Source organism: Phacochoerus africanus, chromosome 3 (assembly GCF_016906955.1).
Source record: "Phacochoerus africanus isolate WHEZ1 chromosome 3, ROS_Pafr_v1, whole genome shotgun sequence".
Taxonomy (NCBI): domain Eukaryota; kingdom Metazoa; phylum Chordata; class Mammalia; order Artiodactyla; family Suidae; genus Phacochoerus; species Phacochoerus africanus.
This window is the reverse complement of record NC_062546.1, coordinates 130,606,166-130,625,155: the sequence shown is the minus strand read 5'-3', so window position 1 is coordinate 130,625,155 and position 18,990 is coordinate 130,606,166. Positions and strand designations below refer to the sequence as shown.

At 39.6% G+C, this 18,990-nt stretch overlaps 1 protein-coding gene across 1 annotated transcript in view; it reads left to right on the top strand.

The window, feature by feature from the left end:
- Nucleotides 1–16,510, top strand: part of CCDC148 (coiled-coil domain containing 148) — a 278,930-nt gene extending 262,420 nt beyond the window's left edge. Inside the window, exons 14-16 of the mRNA XM_047772670.1 lie at nt 9,597–9,714; nt 11,771–11,911; nt 16,215–16,510. Coding sequence (XP_047628626.1) covers nt 9,597–9,714; nt 11,771–11,911; nt 16,215–16,361 — 406 coding nt within the window. The 3' untranslated portion in view covers nt 16,362–16,510. The remainder of the gene's footprint in view (nt 1–9,596; nt 9,715–11,770; nt 11,912–16,214) is intronic.
- Nucleotides 16,511–18,990: the final 2,480 nt, after the last annotated feature.

The window sequence follows — 18,990 nt, the reverse complement described above, 5'->3', positions numbered from 1 at the left end:
GAGTGGAAAAGTCAGAGGCCAGACTGCAGGAAATTTTGAATGAAATAAGAAGCAAAGAACTAGAGACAGAAAGTATGGCTTCTTCATTTAAGACATTTTGCAGTGAAGGGGGAGAGGGGATGGTAGCTAAAAAAAGAGAGTGGAGAGATGCATGCTTTCCCCATTTAAAGATGTTTGTACACAGAAGAAAAAGAACCACTGAGGTGAGAGAGAGAGAGACTGAAGAATAGGAAAAGAAGAGATTCACTTCTAGAGCAAGATCCTAAAGACGATTAGGTTTATGGGATGACTAGGTTTGGGTTTAAAGAACAAAGTATGAATAGAGGTGAGTCTTGACAAGACTGGAAGTAGACAGAGCATGGTGGGGAAAATGAAGATTTATGGCCTTTTCAGTAAACCAGGAGGTGAGGTTCTCTGCTAAGATGGAGAATGTATAGCAGCTGAGGCTAAATAAAATCATTCTAGGAGTTCCCTGGTGGCACAGTGGGTTAAGGATCTGGCATTGTCACTGCTGTGGTGCAGGTTTGATCTCTGGCCTGGGAACATCTGCATACCATGGGCATGGCCAAAAAATCATTCTGGAGGAGTTTTAAATGTCCAAGTAAGGGTCAAACCTCACAAATATGTAATAAATTCAATAAAGAATTTGGGCTAGAAATTGGCAGTGCAGATGTGGAAAGAAAAAAAGACAATAAAAGATACTAGTGACAATGCCTTTGAAGAGGTAGGACCATTGATTCAAAGCTGGAGAGAGAATTCAGTAAAATCTAGTTGTGTCTCATGGCCTGAGAGAAGAGGAAGAGATAGAATGACAGGAAACTTCATGAGGGAAGATCAAGCCTGGCACAAAGTTCATAGTTAATAAGTATTTTTAAGAAATGGAGAGCCTGATAAGCTCAAGTAGTAGTAGGTATTCTGAATAAGGTTAAATGAATAAGAACATAAAAAAGGGTTGAAGTTTGAAGGCAATCCACTCCTAAAGTTATACAGCATGCATCATTTATCGGTATATGTGGAGTCTGAACAGAATCCCTCAGTGTAAAATTTTGGCAGGGAAATGTTGTTCCTATACCAGGTTCATTTTGCCTGACAGCAGCAAGGCAAAATGCTGAGAAGCCAAAGGTTTGCAGCAAAGAGAGTGTTTATTAGCAAAGCAGCCAAGTAAGGAGACAGGAGAACAAGTCTCAAACCCTCCTCCCCAAAGGCGTAGGGCTCCGTGTATTTGTGGGATAAAGAACTAAGCAGCAGGGCGGTCTGAGATGTAGGGACCCTGTGGGTGTGGGGAAAGCCGCTTGGAAAAAGTGCAGTAATCATCATTCTGCTCAGGCGTAACGAAGCTACAAGTCTCTGCACATTCAAAAATGGAAGTCTTAGAGGGATCTGAGGGTGGAGTTTTCAGCGCTTTGATATCAATGCTCACCTAGCAGATACTCCTGCATGCTGAGTTGGAGGGTCGGTGATCCTATGCAGTAACCAGCTCCACTTGAACTAGACACACCTGACTTCCAGTTCCTGAAAAACAGCTTGGGCAAACATGTTATTGTTAAGGCTCCATGCAACTTGAGAACATGCAGGTCTTAAAATGACCTTGATTAGTGAAGGCAAGTGAAATGGATTTGAGTACTGCTTCCCCACAGTTTCAATAGTTCTAGGTGATGCCAAGCTCCAAGTTTGGTCTGAGGAGTGGGCTGCTGAAGCAGGAGAGAAGAGAATGCTATTGGGAATCAAAGGACTGTAAGGGCAGAGTTTTGAATAACCCTCAGTAAGGGCAGTGACCTGACACTGCAACAGAGAAGTGTGCTCCAGTGGAGGGAGTTGGTTTTTTTTTAATCACTTTGTTTAGACTTGCTTGTCCAAAGTGATTAAAAAGGAAAAAGACACAAGCTTTTGTTATTGCTTTTAATTCTCCATAGACAGTGCATCTTTTATTTCCTATATGCTACTTGAAATGCTATTGGAAAGGAGTATTCTAGAGAAATTTTGAGACTATATGAGGATATAAAAGGATCATTGAAAACTAGGTGGAAGGAGTTAAGAATGGGTCAGAAAGAGGGGGATAAATGTGGCAGAAATGTCTTTCTGCACTAACTTGGGGAAAGGACTAAAATGATATATGCAGGATTCTTTCAGTAACCCTCTCCTCACATCTTGTCCCATATTCAGCTCTGAATTCCCAGATTTAAGTCCTTGCTTCACAGCTGTTTAGATCTCTGCATTTCCAACTCAAATGAACTCAGATGGCTAAGTTGGAACTGATTACAACCAACAGGAAAATGCGTATCACTCTCATTTATAGGTTTTCATTTCTAGGACGAAAAATATCTACCCCCTGGAGCTGCAACAACTATTCCCAGGGAAAGTGGCTCATAGCTCCTTTTTAAGGCTGAAATGCTTTCAAGTTATTCCTATGATTTTATTGAATAGACCTTTAAATATTATCAGGAGCCTGAGGCTTTTGAAGGTCATCAGGATACATCAGTGTTTTGTCCACTGGAGGGAAAGAAAGAGGTACAGTAACAGTCAATGTTGCAACTGCCCATCAGGAACATTGACCCAAGCCTGGGAGGACCACTGTCAGTGGGAGAACTTGTCATATGTGTGTTAGGGCCATTGGGGTGGGGTCGGGTGGAAAGATTCTGCTCTTGAATGTCAATAGCATGAAAGCAGGAACTTCAAGTTTGGATCAATCCAAGATAGGTAAGTGTAATGTTTAGCACAGGCAAAAGAAATAAGAAGACCTATCTGATAGTAATTTGTACCTGGTTTTGTCTCACTAATAGTAGGCAGGTAGAGTCTCTCTAAATATCTTTGCTGTGGTTCTCAAAGTGTAGCCCCTCCCATACCAGTGGAATTGGCATCACCTGGAAACTTCTTAGAGATGCAGATTTTCAAGCACCACCTCTCTGTTCGTGAGTCAGAAACTCTGGAGATGATCAAGAAATCTGAGCTCGAACAAGCCCTTGAGGTGATTCTGATATTAGTGCAAATTAGGCACCCTTGGGGCCAGGTGCACTTCAGACCAGGCTGCCCATTAGAATTATCTGGGGAACTTTTAACAAAATAACAATGCTTGAGCCCCCGCACCAGATTATGACATAATTAGTGTGGTGTGGGGCCCTGGTACCAGAAGTTTTTATAAGTTCCTGTGATTCTAATGACTGTTGTAGTTGAGAACCATCACTCTGTAACAATATAAAAAGGAACTCTCTAATTTAGGACTTTGTGATAAATTCAAAAATAACTTATTAAAACAATTTTACATGTTTTACTAGGATGTTAATTTAGGCATGCTTATATAGAACAAACCACAAATAATGTAAGATTTAAGGGGGTGGGCAAACCTTGTTTGGTTTTTATTTTTCACTATTGAATCCTGAGCACTCGAGGCAGTGCTTGGCATATAGTAGGTGCTCAGATAACTCTATGTGGATGAACTAAATGAATCAATTAAAGAATAGAGTCCAATAGGAACTCGCCTTTACACCCCACAAAGGAACCAGTAGACGCTCTGAGCTGGAAGAATAGTCTCTGTTTGAGGCTGGCGTGGGTTCATTTCCTGGTTCTGCGGGTTCTCTGTGAACCCTCTTTGTTCTTGTCCCATGTTGATCTGTACCAGGATGTCACTGCCTTGTATCAGGATTCACATTACATTGGCAGAAACTGGTCTCTGCTTATGCCCTTAGCCAAGATCCCACAGAGTTGAGTCTTGCTGCCCATGCCATTGGGGGTGGTGCCCCCCATGGGAGCACCAGTTATGTCATTTCCCTTCTTGTGTCTTTCTTAGCTTCTCCACCTCCTTTCCCTCAGCCCTCCACCTTTGGACAGGTGCTGCCACCTGGCTTGCTTACGTTTTGATCCGCACACTGTTCTCTGTTGGAGTCCCCTAGAGCTAACTGGGCAGGGGCGGGGGTGGGGAGGTTCTCTTTTCTTGGTGGGAAGAACAGCTTTCTGAGTAGGCTTTAAGCCAAAACTAGATTTCCCAGCAGGCAGAAACAGGTTCACTATGATGCTGCCACTGAAACCCCTCTGGCAATAGCAACTCCAGCATGTGCCTGTTTAAAATCATTCTTGTTCAATGTTGAGTTTAAGCCTCAAAATGAAGTAGCAAATTTGTTTAGAAACTGCCTCTAATTCAGCAGGGCAAATCACTTCCCTGAAACATTTTTCATAGGAATTCTGTAGCAGTTAGAGTAACGTAATTAAGATGTGTGGTTAATACTGTTTTATTTACTGCTTAAGCTTAAAAAAAAAAAAAGTTGTAGAACCTTCCACTATCGGCAATTATTCAGAAGTCTTTTTTCCTCTCTCAGTTGTTATAGCTTCTTTTTAGACTGAGGTTACCTGTATAGGAGGGAGGTCACGATTTTGTACTTAATATTTTGCCCAGTCCTTATGAAGTTTCACTGAAGCAAAGGGAGGCTGTTACTGAAGTCATGGCATTTCCAAACCATGTGCATTTGTATATACATGTCCCCTCAGAGTGGAATACACACATAAAAAGTCTCCAAAATGATACGTAAATTCTCTTTTCTGCATGAAAGCTTCTTGTCCCTTCAACTACACTCAGGCCCTGAGGCTTAAACAAAATCCTTTTCAGATTATTGTTAGTGCTGTGCCTGATTCTGCAGCAGCTGTTGCTTTTGAACAGTATGATGCTCCTTCTCCCCCAAGAGGACCCCAAAAGGCCTTCCCTGCAGCACTCTCAACTTCATCGACTCAGGGAGCAGAAAGCAGACTGAGAGATGAACCTAGGACTCCTGTTTGGGAATTCAGTGCACAGCTTAAAGACTGTTGAGTTTGGCCACTTCCTGACATTGACTTTCATAGCAACAGTTTAATTTGGAGAAAATCTGCTACTTCAAATGGCTAAAGGAATTTATGTGGAAAATTTTCCAAATGATTGACTTTACTGTGTTGCTATTTTCTTTCCCTATGAATATGTGAGTGTTTGGCTCTCTCCCAGGAGTTTTTCTGCATCACTTCTCCTTAGGCACAGACATTTTTCTATCCAGATTGGGAAAAGAAAGAGGCACCAAGAGTTTCCTCCTTGAAAGTGAATTATTATTTGCGTTTAAACGATAGCGTCTCTAAAAAGAAAGAATTTCAGTGTGTCTGTTCCCTTAAATTTTCTCATAGCCAGTTCTTCAGGGTAGTCAGAATCATCTTGATCATCACTTTGGAGATAATGCAGCCGTCATCAGCCCTACACTGCCTCCAGCATCGCCCTGCCTCTCTCCTCCCTATGGGCAACCCCCTAGAGAAGGGGTTGTCTCTACTCCCTTCTGCTTCCTTATCTCCTGCTAATCTTCAGCCAACTCTCTACTGCAATTGCCAAGATCACCAATGGCTCCCTGTTATTTAGTCCAATGATTATCTTGGGTTATAACTGATCTTCTGTAGTGTGTGACGTTGCTGATCCCATTTCCTTAGCTTCTTTGCCACCATTTCTCCTCATTCTCCTACATAGTTTCCTCCCCTTCTATCCCTTTCTTAAGTTTCTTCCTTGGGTTGCAGCAGAGTGGAGAAATTAATTTCCCTCTTTTTTGAAAAGAAATTAAACTTTCTAAATACATGAATATATGTGTTTAGAAATGAAACTATGAGAACAGGTTTATTTATTTATTTATTTTTTGCTCTTTAGGGCTGCACCACGGCATGTGGAGGTTCCCAGGCTAGGGGTCAAACCAGAGCTACAGCTGCCTGCCTATGCCACAGCCACAGCTACACAGGATTCAAGCAGCATCAGCGACCTACACCACAGCTCACAGCCACGCCAGATCCTTAATGCACTGAGCGAGGCCAGGGATCAAACCTGAAATCTCATGATTCCTAGTCAGATTCATTTCTGCTGAGCCACAATGGGAACTCCAAGAATAGGTTTTTTTTAAATCAGTGTGGATCACCCACCCTAGAACAGCACTCAGCACAGGGTGGGCACCTACTGAATGAATGAATGAATGAGAAAAAATTATAAATACTGAAAATATATGGAAAAAAATTGTTTCACTAGGAATGAGTGAAGGCTATCTCTCCTCTTACTCTTGTCTCTTCCTAGTTGATGTCACCTATCCCATGATCTCGATCCCATGCCATTGATAAAGACCCTTATCTATTTCTCTAGCCCAGATCTTATGACAGCCGGTCTGTGTCTAAACTAAACCTTATTCCTTCTCTTCCCTTTTTCTCTAAGTCCTCAGTTTTAGTGATGGATGCCACTGTTCACCATGCAAGACAGAGACCTTAGCCTCTTCCTCTCTCTACCATAAAAAAAAAAAAAACAACAAACTATTAAGTCCTCTTTATTCTATTTTCTACATAAATTTTAAATCCATGTCTTCTCCCCAGTTCCTGCCAGCACCCCTGACCTAATTCAGGAAACCATCAACTTACATCTGGATAATTCTCTGTAGTCTTGCCTCCTTGCAATCCCTTCTCCACATGGCAGGAATTTTCTGGTCACATTTCCCTGATCAAAGCTCTCATGCTTGCAGAGCTCCTACAGTCTGGCCTCCGTTGCCTCCCAGCCTCAGTTCTTGGCACTCCTCACCTTACATTTTTTTCATTTTTACTCATTCCAAATATTTTTTCAGTTTTTCAAAAGTACCATGCTCTCCAACCTCTGGGCCTTCATATGCTTTTTTTTTTCCGCCTAGAACATTCTTTCTTTTGCCTCCCTCTCTGATGAATTCCTGCCCCCCCCCCCCTTATTTCAGGTCTGCAATTCAGAGCACTTCCTATTGGATGCTCCCCTGAATGCCCCAATTCTGGTAAAGGTGCCTACCCTTTCCCATGGCCTCTGCCCCACTGTCCCATCAGAGCAAGAGTCATTCTGTGTCATAATTGCCTGGGTCATTGTATCTGCATTAGATGGTCAGTTCTATGAGGACAGGAGCACATCCTCCAGTGTTGAAATTGCAGCTCCAGTACTTAGCACAGTGCTGGATGCGGAGAGGTGTTCCAAGTTTTGTTGAATAAATGAGGGCACCTCAAAGTAGAGCATGAGCCAACCTTCTTTACCACTCAAATGCTCAAATGCCTCACTCTCCTTTGCAATCTCTTCCTCACCAGTCGAGGTCCTCTAACTAAAACAATTCTTCCGTAAAGTAACCCAAACTTTGTTGCAGACAAAGCAATCTTTACATCCCAAAGGATGAGGAACTTTTCAAAGATTCTGAGAATTAACATATGGTAATTGTCAAATCCCAGGGTGTCTTTTAATTGAACCTTCTGAGTAGTTCACTTAGCTTGTACTCAGTGCTTAAATTGAGTAGAACCTCATTAGGGAGATTGTGTCATGCCTTAGCGAAGATGGAGGGAATGAGAAATAGAGCTTTCCATGACAGGGAGGCATTGGGAAAAGGGAGAAATCTAGTCTGCGATTCTTGCATCTGTGTATCTGTACTGGCTGCTGAATTGGGAGATGGTGGGAGAACAGCCACAGCCATCAAGGGAGCTTAGGATCTTCCTTTCAAACCTCATTCTGGGTTTTGTACCCTACAAGGAGCCACTGCCTGCTTCCCTCCTCTCCTTCCCAGAGTTGCTGCTTCAACGCCAACCCCAGAAGCAACCTGGTTTTAAAGTTTTTTCCTCCCCAGGAGCAAATCATTGAGGGAACCACATGACTAACTACCAGGCTCAGCTTCCCCATGCTTTTCTGGGCTTTTCTATCATTGCTCTCCCACTGGCTCTGTTCTCGCCACTCTGAACCCTTCCCCTCTTGGAGCTGTGACTAGGTGGGGGAATCAAGGCACCCAGGGAGCAAAACTGCAGAAGACACCCACTATTAGATGCTGAGCCTGCTGGTGAGTGTCTCCCAGACCCGCCCTCATCTTGGCTCTCCTTCAGCTCCACCTCTGCTTCCATGACTTCTGCCCTGTCCAAATCCTGGTCCTCAAGATCCAGCTTAGATGCTGCCTCCTCTGTTAAGCTCTTTCTGAAGCCTACCAGTCTTTCTTACAAACTGGCAAGTAGTCATCTCACCTTCTAAATTCTCAGTGGACCTTATTTATACCTCTCTGAAGACATCGCACGCCCCGTTTAGTTTTTAGGCTTGTCTTTTGTCTCTGTTAAACCATAAACTATTTAAGAGCAGACTTTTTCTCAGTGTGCTGTCCATGACCACCACAGAATTTGGCACACAGTAGGTATTTGTAAGTCAGTGAGGTGAGGAGAGCCATCGGGGGAGAAGAGAGGAGCATAGTGGTTCACTACATGGGGCTGGGAACGGAGTGGGGGTGGGGCGGGGGCTCTGTGGCCAGTCTGCCTGAGTTTGATCTCAGGCTCTTCCACTTACTGTGTGTGAGAATTCAGACAAGTTATAGGATCTGTCTATACCTCCATGGCTTTATCTTTAAAATGGGGTCAATAATGGTACCCCAGGAAGTTCCTTTTTGGCCTAGTGGGTTAAGAATCTGGCATTGCCACAACGTCAGCGCAGGTCACAATAGTGGCACAGGTTGGATTCCTGGCCCAGGGAACTTCCACATGCCATAGACATGGCCAAATAATAATAATAATAATAATAATAATAATAGTGCCTCAACATGGGATCAATAATGGGACCTCCATCATGTGAAGTCTAAATGAACTAAAAACAGGTAAAGCTCTTAGCACAAGACTTGGTGCATAGTGAACACCTCAGTAAATGTCAGGATCCAGAATGAAAAGGGTCTAGTGAAGAGACATCGATAGAAAATGCAGGTGGGCATGCTAAGGGCAAAGCACACTTGTGACTGATGCCATTGAGAAAGTTAATCTAAATTGCCAGTGATGGAAGCCAGAGGCAATGGCCTCCAACTCCCTCGAGAACCCAAGTGCCTACTTTTTTTGAAAAGACATCTTATCTCTGTAATTCAATAGAAGAATAGCTAGGGCAAGAAGGTAGTTAGGAAGGCTGCCCCCCAAAGGCAGCAGAGATGGGCCAAATTTAGGAGTATTAAAACAAGTATTTAAATATCTGCTGATTTTAAGGAGGATGGAAACAGAATGCTAAGGGAAAGTCATGTTTTTGCTGCCATCTACAGTCAAAATGCAATTCTCAAAGTTTCTTAACACACACACACACACACACACATCCACTCAAGGCATTCACGACAAAATGAATGACAATATAGATAATGTTTGTTTTAAATTCTAGCAATTGTGAAACTTCGGGCATATTATTGTAGTATTTTATTTACTATTCTTTCTAAAATTATGTATATCTAGTCAGTAAGAGAGCCTTTGAACAACTAAAATCATGTTAAAATTTAGAAGAGTGCTGAAAGAACAGAGATGGTTGTCAACCCATCTGTTGAGTTGGATTACCTGCAGCTGTGGCAGCTGACAGTTAATACAGTGATTTCAGTGAAGAAGGATAAATTGGATTTTACCCCATGTTTTCCTGCCCTGTGACCTGCTATGATTATTAGAATTGTTATAAGTTGTATTTTATGTAAGCGTCCTTTATTGCTTTGACATGTGAAATCTGCCAAAAGCAAGTAAAAACCAAAGGACAGTGGTGTCACTTCAGAGATGCCTTCTGTCCCATCCTCCTATCCACAGAATCTGCAACATTATCCTGATGTCCCATCTTCCTTGTGTGTTCTTTTTTAAAGGGTTAAATATAGACAAGAAGTATTGGAAAAGCGTTTGATGGAGAAAAAAGAAGTGGCCCTTCAAGAAACACTTGAAGAAGAAGAGAGAGAGAGGCGGCTGGAAGCCCTTAGGAAACAGGTGTTTTTAGTTTGGAAATTTTCATGGGCGGTTTAAAAAAAAAAAGTTTCTAAGTGCTCTTAATAGAGTTATTACTAGAGCTTAGTTCATGACATCTGCTATATAAAATGTAACTTTTCCAAATTGGGACACCAACCTTCATTCCTGGGGGCAATTAGATTTATATTGAGCCATTTCCAGTTTCTTAGTATATTAAGAGAACTTTATCAGCACCTTGTAAAAAGCTGTCCCAAGATTTAAATACCTCCACATTACCTCCAGTTTAGAAGCCGAAGAGTATCCATTATAGCTGTGAGACTCTACATCCAGCCCAAGGATTTTATTTTCCTCCAAAAAACGTGGAGCTTGAGCAAGATAATCCTCTATAGGGTGGGGACCTCTGTTGCAACCTATCCCACAGTCAGCAAAGGGGTTTAAAACCACTTTTTAAAAATACTGTTTTTGGAGAGACATAAAAGCCTCCCATTTCTCTGGTTCATAAAAGTAGGCAAAAGTTTTGAGAGTATAGTTGATGGCAAAAGCAAGGATTTAAGAACTGGGGAAATGCGATAAAATAGTTTACCTTGGTAATTTTTCAGTTTTTAACCTGAAAGTGATTAGCTCAACTCACAAGCTCTAAAGTCTTCCCTGATTCCATTTCCCAGCTGATAGGAAATGACTGTCGGGTTTTCCTTCTATGCCGGTGAGGGCAGTGTGGAATCTTGGATAAGAACTTGGCCTCTAGTATCCTTCAAACCTGGTACAACCAGTTCTCTACTTACTGGCAGAGGAGACTTAGGTCTTGTATTTAATCACCCTAAGCTTCGTTTTCTCCTTCAAAAAATGGGAATAGTAATAATTATAGTCCTGGCCCCACAGGTTTATAGTAAGGGGCATTAATATTTTTTTAATATTTATAGTATAAAGTCTTCTAAATGCTCTCAAGTTTTGCCTCATTTAATTTCTACCACAACCCTATAAAGCAGGTATTATTAATATTACTATTTTATAGAAGATGTAACAGAGGTGGCCTAAAGGTTCCCAAAGTCACATAGATAGTAAATGTCAAACTAGATTCAAATCAAAGAAATCTAGTTAAATGAGACAGTATAGAAGAAGTATAAATGCATACAATTATATCACATTTGGTAAAAAGCTTTGGTCATCTTAGATTCAACAAAACTTAAATCATTCATTAACAAATAATGACCATATCCTTCTGGGGACAAAACTTAACATCACTATTACTAAACACATTCTTGTCAAAATGAAATTTTGATAACTACAGAATCCCTATGATTAGGATTCTTTCCATCTGTGAGCCTCTCGAGAGAGAAAAATATATGTGCCCGTTGTCTGTAATCGGTGTTTTGAACTCTAGCATAAGACATTTTGGCTGGGAAACCTATAATAATTAAAGTATGTCAACCCCCCAGTTATGTCATTACAATTTCTAAATGGCATTAAAAAATGCCATTTTCTTAATGCTAATTCTTGACTTTAGGAATTCACAGGCAGGTGTTATTAATGGTGCATATAATTTACAAAATTAGTGGCTTTTCATTAGCATGCAGGTTTGAATGATTTCAATTATCATAAAAGACAAGGGCATTTGGGTTAAAATGACTCTGCAGTTCTTCAGTAGAAGGGGAAACAATAGTTTTTTAACAGTCCCTGGAAATCTAGTTGTTTGGTACAATGGAAACTCACACATATTGCTCACCAATGTCAACACACATGACTTTAACCCATAAATGATATGCTCTGGATTCATCTTAATCAGATGAAACTTTCTAGAAAGCTTTGTGGGGTTGTTGCTATAGCCGTAAATAGCTAGTGGTTAAAAATTAATGTTTTTTGCTTTTGTTACATTCCAGGTGGTTAAATGTACAGATTTTCTATGTAAAATTTCCTTTGGCTTTGGAGCAGAAATTTTAATCTAAATTTAATCATAACAGTAATTGTATAATCTTTAATAAAATTTCTTAAGTTTAGTGGACATTAAGCATTAATAATGTTGCCCAGAAGTATCTGGCTTGTATCTTGTTCCAAGTAGCCACACTTTCTCTTCCTTTAGGTTGCTATTGTTGCTCAATTCGATCCTGTTAGAATGATGTCAGATACAATGGCATCAAAAGCGAGGATGGGTATTGGAATTGAAGAAGAATTTATTCTCCAAAAGCCACTCTTCACATTGAATACATACAATGAACAGCAGGTAATTATGAAAATTAGCACGATTGATGCAAAAGCTGTGATAATGCTAAGAACTGTAGAAGTGTGTGTTTGGTTTACAAATTATTTTCAATATTTACACTTAAATAACATGCATATTAGCATAATTTTTATTTCTATATGATAACACATAATTACTGAAAAATTCTTAATATTATAAAATAGTTCTTAGGTAACCATAGCACAAAGTTGTGTTAATATTGTACTTTTAAATATTTATCATATTCAGAATTTGTTTAAATGAATAACATAAATTCTATTAAAGAAACAACTGATGATACTCATAAGACAAAGTAGAGGGAAGCTTTCTGAAATTTAAAATGAACACAGACTTCTGTGGTACAGCAGGTTGAGCATCTGACAGCAGCTGGCAGGTCACTGCAGAGGCCTGAGTTGGATCCCCAGCCTGGCATGGGTCTCAGCTGCTGCTCAAATTCAATCCCTGACCTGGGAATTTCAATGTGCCACCATTGTGGCCATTTAAAAAAAATAAAAGAGTGTTCCCACTGTGCCTCAGCAGGTTAAGAACCCGACTAGTATCCATGAGGATGTGGATTCAATCCCTGGCCTCCATCAGTGGGTTAAGGATCTGGTGTTGCCCATGAGCTGTGGTGTAGGTTGCAGATGCTGCTCGGATCCCCTATAGCTGTGGCTGTGGTGTAAGCGGGCAACCACAATTCCAATTCAACTCCTAGCCCAGAAACTTCCTTTTGCCGCTGTTGTGGCCCTAAAGAAAATAAAATGAACAGAAGATAATATATCAGAGCTAATGATAAAACTTTTGCTGTGGAAAAAGGCATTAAGAGGTCATTTAACTAACTATAAGAACTTCTGAATCATTTAATCTATTTCTATAACTGAGAAGGGATTTTTTTAGTCTCTTTAGACGTATGGGTGGAAGAGAGGAAGCCAGATCACATGAATGAACGGATATCACTGAAGTTATAGGAGAAAGTAATTCACTTTGCAGATCTAAGAAAAGCTCCATGCTTATTCAATTAATTTATAAAGCAGGAAACGTCCATTCACTCAGTGACAAATAAATTGAGTCACCTTCTACTATGTGCAGCATACTTTGCTAGGGGATAAAAAGATGAACAGTTTGGGAGTTCCCGTTGTGGCTCAGTGGTTACAAATCCAACTAGGATCCATGAGGATGTGAGGTCAATCCCTGGCCTTGCTCAGTGGATCTGGGATCTGGCAATGCCGTGAACTGTGAAGTGGGTCGCAGATGTGGCTCAGATCCTTCATGGCTGTGGCTGGTAGCTATAGCTCTGACCGGACCCCACCCTGGGAAACTACATATGCCGTGGGTGCAGCCCTCAAAAAACAAAACAAAAGAAAAGAAAAATTCACATATTAATTAAACAAATAGTTAGGGAACATATACTATATCTGGCACTCAGCCGGGTACCAGGGCTGCATCTGGACCAAAATAAACTTGTTCTATTCAGAGGAAGTGAGCAGGGGAGTGGATTGGGAAGGAAGGTAGCACGCAGGAGAACAATGCCTGTAGGGTGAGATCACCCCCATAATGGGGACGAAGGACTGCATGGCAGGAGGAGGGGAGTAGATGGGCAAGCCTGAATGGGAAGTCAGAGAAAGTAGAAACAACAAAACTCTATCTTAGTTGAGGAATTTTGGCAGCAGTAACTGAATTCATTCCAAATGATTTAAGCTAAAACCAACAGCAAAAATAGATTGGGGGGTGGGTGGGCTAGGGAGAAGGATTAATTAGAAAATGCATGAATATCTCTAGAAGCCAAAGCCAGGAGGGCAGCGGAGCTGGCAAAGAATTGAAATCAGAAGCTGGAAAGCTTTCAGGTAGCTAGGCTGATGAAGTAAAGTTTTCACCAAGCAGAAAAGGGTGGAAAGAGGCGCTTACCAGTACGTCCTCAATGTAAGGTACATGGTAAGGGGGATGCTGGAAGATGAGACTGGAAACATAAGTTCCGGTCAGACTGAAAAGTACAGTAGATCTTACTTGCTGAGACTTTTGACCTTTATCCTGTGAGCAGAGGTGAGACTGAACCAGGTGAATTGTATAACCAGATTTATGTTATAGCAACGTGTCCTGAATAGAAAGTTGGTGGAGGTGGGATCAGGTCCTTTTAAGATGGTGGAGCCCTCGTAGCAGTGGGGTTGAGTGGAATAGGATGGAGCAAAGGGATGAGGGGTGGGGGGCATGGAAGGCTCTGGCTAAGAGGAGGAGGGGATAATGCAAGTGAGGGTGATTCTAAACTAGGCAGCTCGTGATACTGAAAAGAGCCTGCATTTTGGATTCAAATCCACATCCACTGTTTACTGGCTGTGTGAACTTGTGTAAGCTATTAACATCCCATGTCTTGTTTACTTCTTCTGTAAAATAATAATTTACAAGGTTCTTGTGAGGATTAGGATGATAAATGTCAGTTGTCTAGAATTTTGTCTGGCACCTAGTGGTAATTCAGTAAATGATCATCATTATGTGGTGCTGCCATTAACCATATAAGAATGCAGAAAGAAAATCAGACTTAGGGGAGAGAGGATTTGTTTTGTTCATGTCAAGTTTTAGGTGAAGGTTTCTAATACATGCTTCCAAAAAACTGATGTGTCTTCCTCCGGAGAGGGGATTTGGGGGAATGGAGGTCAGCATGTGAGAGAGAGCTTCATAAATACTTGATACCTATTGGAAAATATTACGTAATGAAAATATTTTAAACCTCACAACTCTGGAGATAATTAGGGTGTCAAAACAGCACGCAGGTGGAAGAGCAGAACTCCTTGGAAGTGGATGAGAGTAACCAGGGAGACTCTTTGGGAACAAAAGAGGAGACACCTAGGTCTAAGGCTCAGATTTGCTGCTTTTCAGACACAAATCTCTGTATTATTGTTGACTTAACTGCATCGTTGTCCCTAGTCCCTGTATCTTATCATTTGCCAAGTTCTATTGATTCTTCCATTCGTGGTGTTTCAGACAGCCAGTTTTAGGCATATATTACTTCATGTCTAGACAATCACAATAGACTCTTAAGCACTCCTCCTGCCTCCATCTCCTCTTTCCCTGCCACCTTAATTCACCCTGAACTTACAATCAGATGTGTCTTAGACAGTGACAATGATTCTATTAGTTCCATGCTGAAAACAGAAACACAAGCTCAGTAGCTCTCCAGACTCCTTGGCATAGGCTTTCAATCCTTTAAAATTCAAGTCCCAGTCTTCACAGTGTCCTTTACCAGCAATCCCCAATGGTAAGTACTCTACCCAAATTCCCCTGATCCCAAATTGACCTATTTCCTCTCTAAATTTGCATGTACCTTCTTTTCTTGCTTGATCTCTCTTCCTTTCCCCCAACCCTTGGCTTTATAGAAGACTAAGTTGGACTTTACAGTTAGCTCCAGTGGTCTTCCTTGCCTGAGACCATCCTGGTCTCATCGGCACCAAGAGATGTGCCTAGTCTTGGAGCAGGTTGCCATGAACTGTAGCTATCAGTTCACGTTCTTATTACCTCTATTAGTTTAAGAACTCCTTGAAGGAGGGGCTGCCTTCAACAGCTTATTATTCCATCCTCTAGGGGGACTTTGAGTTCATGTAAAATGCTTCATTAGCTGAAATCCATATGCGGCCACCTTCTTATCATCGCAAACTGTGTCTGTTGACATTAATATTCATGGAAGGAGGAATAAGGTCCAATCAGCTATAAATGAAAACAGAAATTGAACTACTCATATGTCTATTCCCACTTAGAATCAGATTGATGAAAGCATTTTCTAGTTCTGCTTGAAATAGAAATCCGGCCTTGGAAGAAAAGTTCTATTGATTTTGTTTCTCAAGTCGTGGCCATGTGTTTGAACTTAATTTACATATTGCCAAATGATGGAGAAATGAAAATGTCTGCTTAAAAACTGATGTACAAGGTTGTGGTTTAGGTTTATTTTAATCAATGGTTGTTTATATTTTATAACCTCAGCTATCAATAAATAAATCAATGATAATACTGAAAGTAAGCTTCTTTTTATCCCATCTTTTAATAAATTTAGTGTTTTTTATTGTGACTAATCTAGTATACAATATTTAATACATCTTATGTTGGAAAGCACCAACATACTGGAACGTGATAATGTCAGAAAGGTTTGGCTATTTTCAGTAAAAATGACAAGAATGTAGTCACTGCATACACAAAATTTATTGTCATCTAGTCATCTATCCAGCAAAAACAAATTATGCAGCTTGAGACAATATGGAACTAAATGATAAATTTACTTCTATGAGTTGCTATTTATTTAAATTGTATTTTATTTCTACAGATAATTTCTGACCCCAGACTTCGTTTTGAGTTAGCACTTCGAGAAGCTGGACTTCATAAAACATTTTATGCCAAAGAGCTATTACCAAAAATCAGTCCTCAAAAACCTCCGAGAAAGGATATGGAGTCTACTATATTTAAAATCTAGGGTTCAAGCTCAAATCCTATTACACATAAGCAAGATTTTTCTTTGACTACATTTATGTAGATAATAATTACTACTTTCTAAAATTTTTTTTAAATTTCAGACCTAAAAATCATAGCATCTATTAAAACAACTTTGTCTTTCTTTTATGATTCTTAGAATTTTATGGACTATTTCCGATATCTCTGTTATGTTCAATAGTACTAAATTCTCCCAAGACTGCAGAACTTAATTATGATACATATGGTACATATATTATTTAGTAAATTGCATTTTGGAGGTTGCATTATCCCATGAAAAGAGCTCAAAAAAGCCATTTGCAAGAATAACAATTTATGTGGCTGCTACCTGTTAATGTACATTTCTGCTTGTTATTTTCAGAATTTGACTTTTTAATTATAGAAGTTTCATTACCATTAATTCTTCTAATATTTCTTGATTATTATAAGAGGAGACTCAACCTTTTTTTAAATTTAGAAGCCAATTTGGTTTACCATGTTTACTGCAAACCAATCAGCCAAACAATTTCATTTTGCAAATTAGCCTGTAAGAATAAATTAGAAATTAGCAGTAGCATTTCAAGCATAGGGATATCTGTTTTGACTTGGAAAAACTGTATTTGTGTGGTGGTTTGGAAGGAAAGTCTTAAAATTTAGAATGCTGTTAAATTTTCTGTATTATCTATTAAATATCTAGATGACTTTATAGAAAGAAAGTTTTTCAAATAAAACTCAAGCATAAATTTTTTACTATTTCTAAGCAATTACACAAATATTGAGTAGCTGGTGATACACAGCAGGAGGTAGTGACACTATTTTGAGAACCATAGAGTTGATACTTATAACTATGATGAAAATATTAGTTAAGATTTGGGCAGCAGCCTAGATATTGGCTATACCCAGACTCAGACCTTATTCATTTCTTTGTTTTTAAAAACAGTGTTAATAGTTACCATTCATAGAGCACAAACTCTGTAATTCTCACCATGTATGTCCTTTAAATGTAATGTCTGACATGACCATCATAACAACTGTATGTGATTGTCATCCTTATTTTTCAGATAAGGAAATAGATTCAGAAAAGTTAAGTAATATGCCCTAAACCCGTTGTTTTTCAAACCATGGACTTAGTAGCTTAAACAATACAAATTTATTATCTTATTGTTCTGAGGTCAGATGTCTGGAGTGGGTCTCAGTGGACTAAAATCAAGATGTCAACGGCTGCATTTCCATCTGGAGACTCTAGTGGAAAATGTGTTTCTATGCCTTTTCTAACTTCTAGAGGCTACCCACATTTCTTGGCAAGAATGTTAGAATAAGCTATTACTCATTTACATTATCTACCATTTTACACACAGCACACAGTCTTAGAATGAAATACCAACGTGATAAAAATGAGAGTAACTTTAAATGTTTATGTACTTTCTATTCCTTTTGTTATAGACGTACTTATCTATATTATCAAGGATTAGACAAATACTATATTTTCTCTCTTTTAGCTCTAATTTAATCTTAGTTCTTAAATATATATTTACTGATTGACAATAATCTTTATATCAGTGTCTTATCATTTACGTTGCCTGTTTTCTAGAAGACTCTTCAGGTATTTCTCATGGAAATGATATATTCTGAATTCTTGAATGTTGGTAACAGTTTGTCAGATCTTTATAGTTTAAAAGGTACAACTAGGTATAAAATATCTTATTTATATTTTCTTTCCTTAGCATAAAATGATAAAAGGCTGTTTAAAAGTCTAGTTATATTCTGATTTTATTTCCTGATGATTACTTGCTCCTTTGCCTGTTTTTAACCATGATTTTTTTTTTTTTTTTGCTCTTTTGAGGGCTGCATCCACAGCATATGGAGGTTCCCAGGGTATGGGTCCAGTTGGAGCTGTAGCCACCAGCCTATGCCACAGCCACAGCAATGTGGGATCCGAGCTGCTTCTGCAACCTACACCACAGCTCACCGCAACACCAGATCCTCAACCTACTGAGCAAAGCCAGGGATTGAATCTGCATCCTCATGGTTACTAGTCAGTTTTGTTTCCTCTGAGCCATGATGGGAACTCCTGGACTTTATCTTGATGTTGGCCATTCTGGGTCAGTACATCCAGTTGGTAGTATTTCCTTTCACAATATAAATTCAGTTTCACTTCAAAATATTTTTAAAATTATAAGTTATAGTATTTTTATGTTCTCTTTTTATTTTTCCCCCCAGAGACTCTTGTTATGCTACTATGCTATGTCAGATTTTCTTTGCTTATAGTCTTTGTCACTTTTTTTTGAGTCCTTTTGACCTTTTTTCCAGGTTTTTAAAAACTTTTTTATTTCATTTGGAAATAATTTCAAACATTCACATTTATTGTACAACTATCACCACTATCCGTCTCCATCTTTTTCATCACCCCAAAGTGAAATTTTGTGCTCATTAAACAAAAACTCTCTACTCCTTCCCCCTAGCCCCTGGTAACCACTATTCTACTTTCTGTTTCTGTGGATTTGCCTATTTTTGATACTTCATATAAATCAAATTATATAGTATTTGTCCTTTTATGAATGGCTTATTTCACTTATGATCGTGGTCTCAAAGTTTATCCACATTTTAGTATGTATCAGAATTTCATTCCTTTT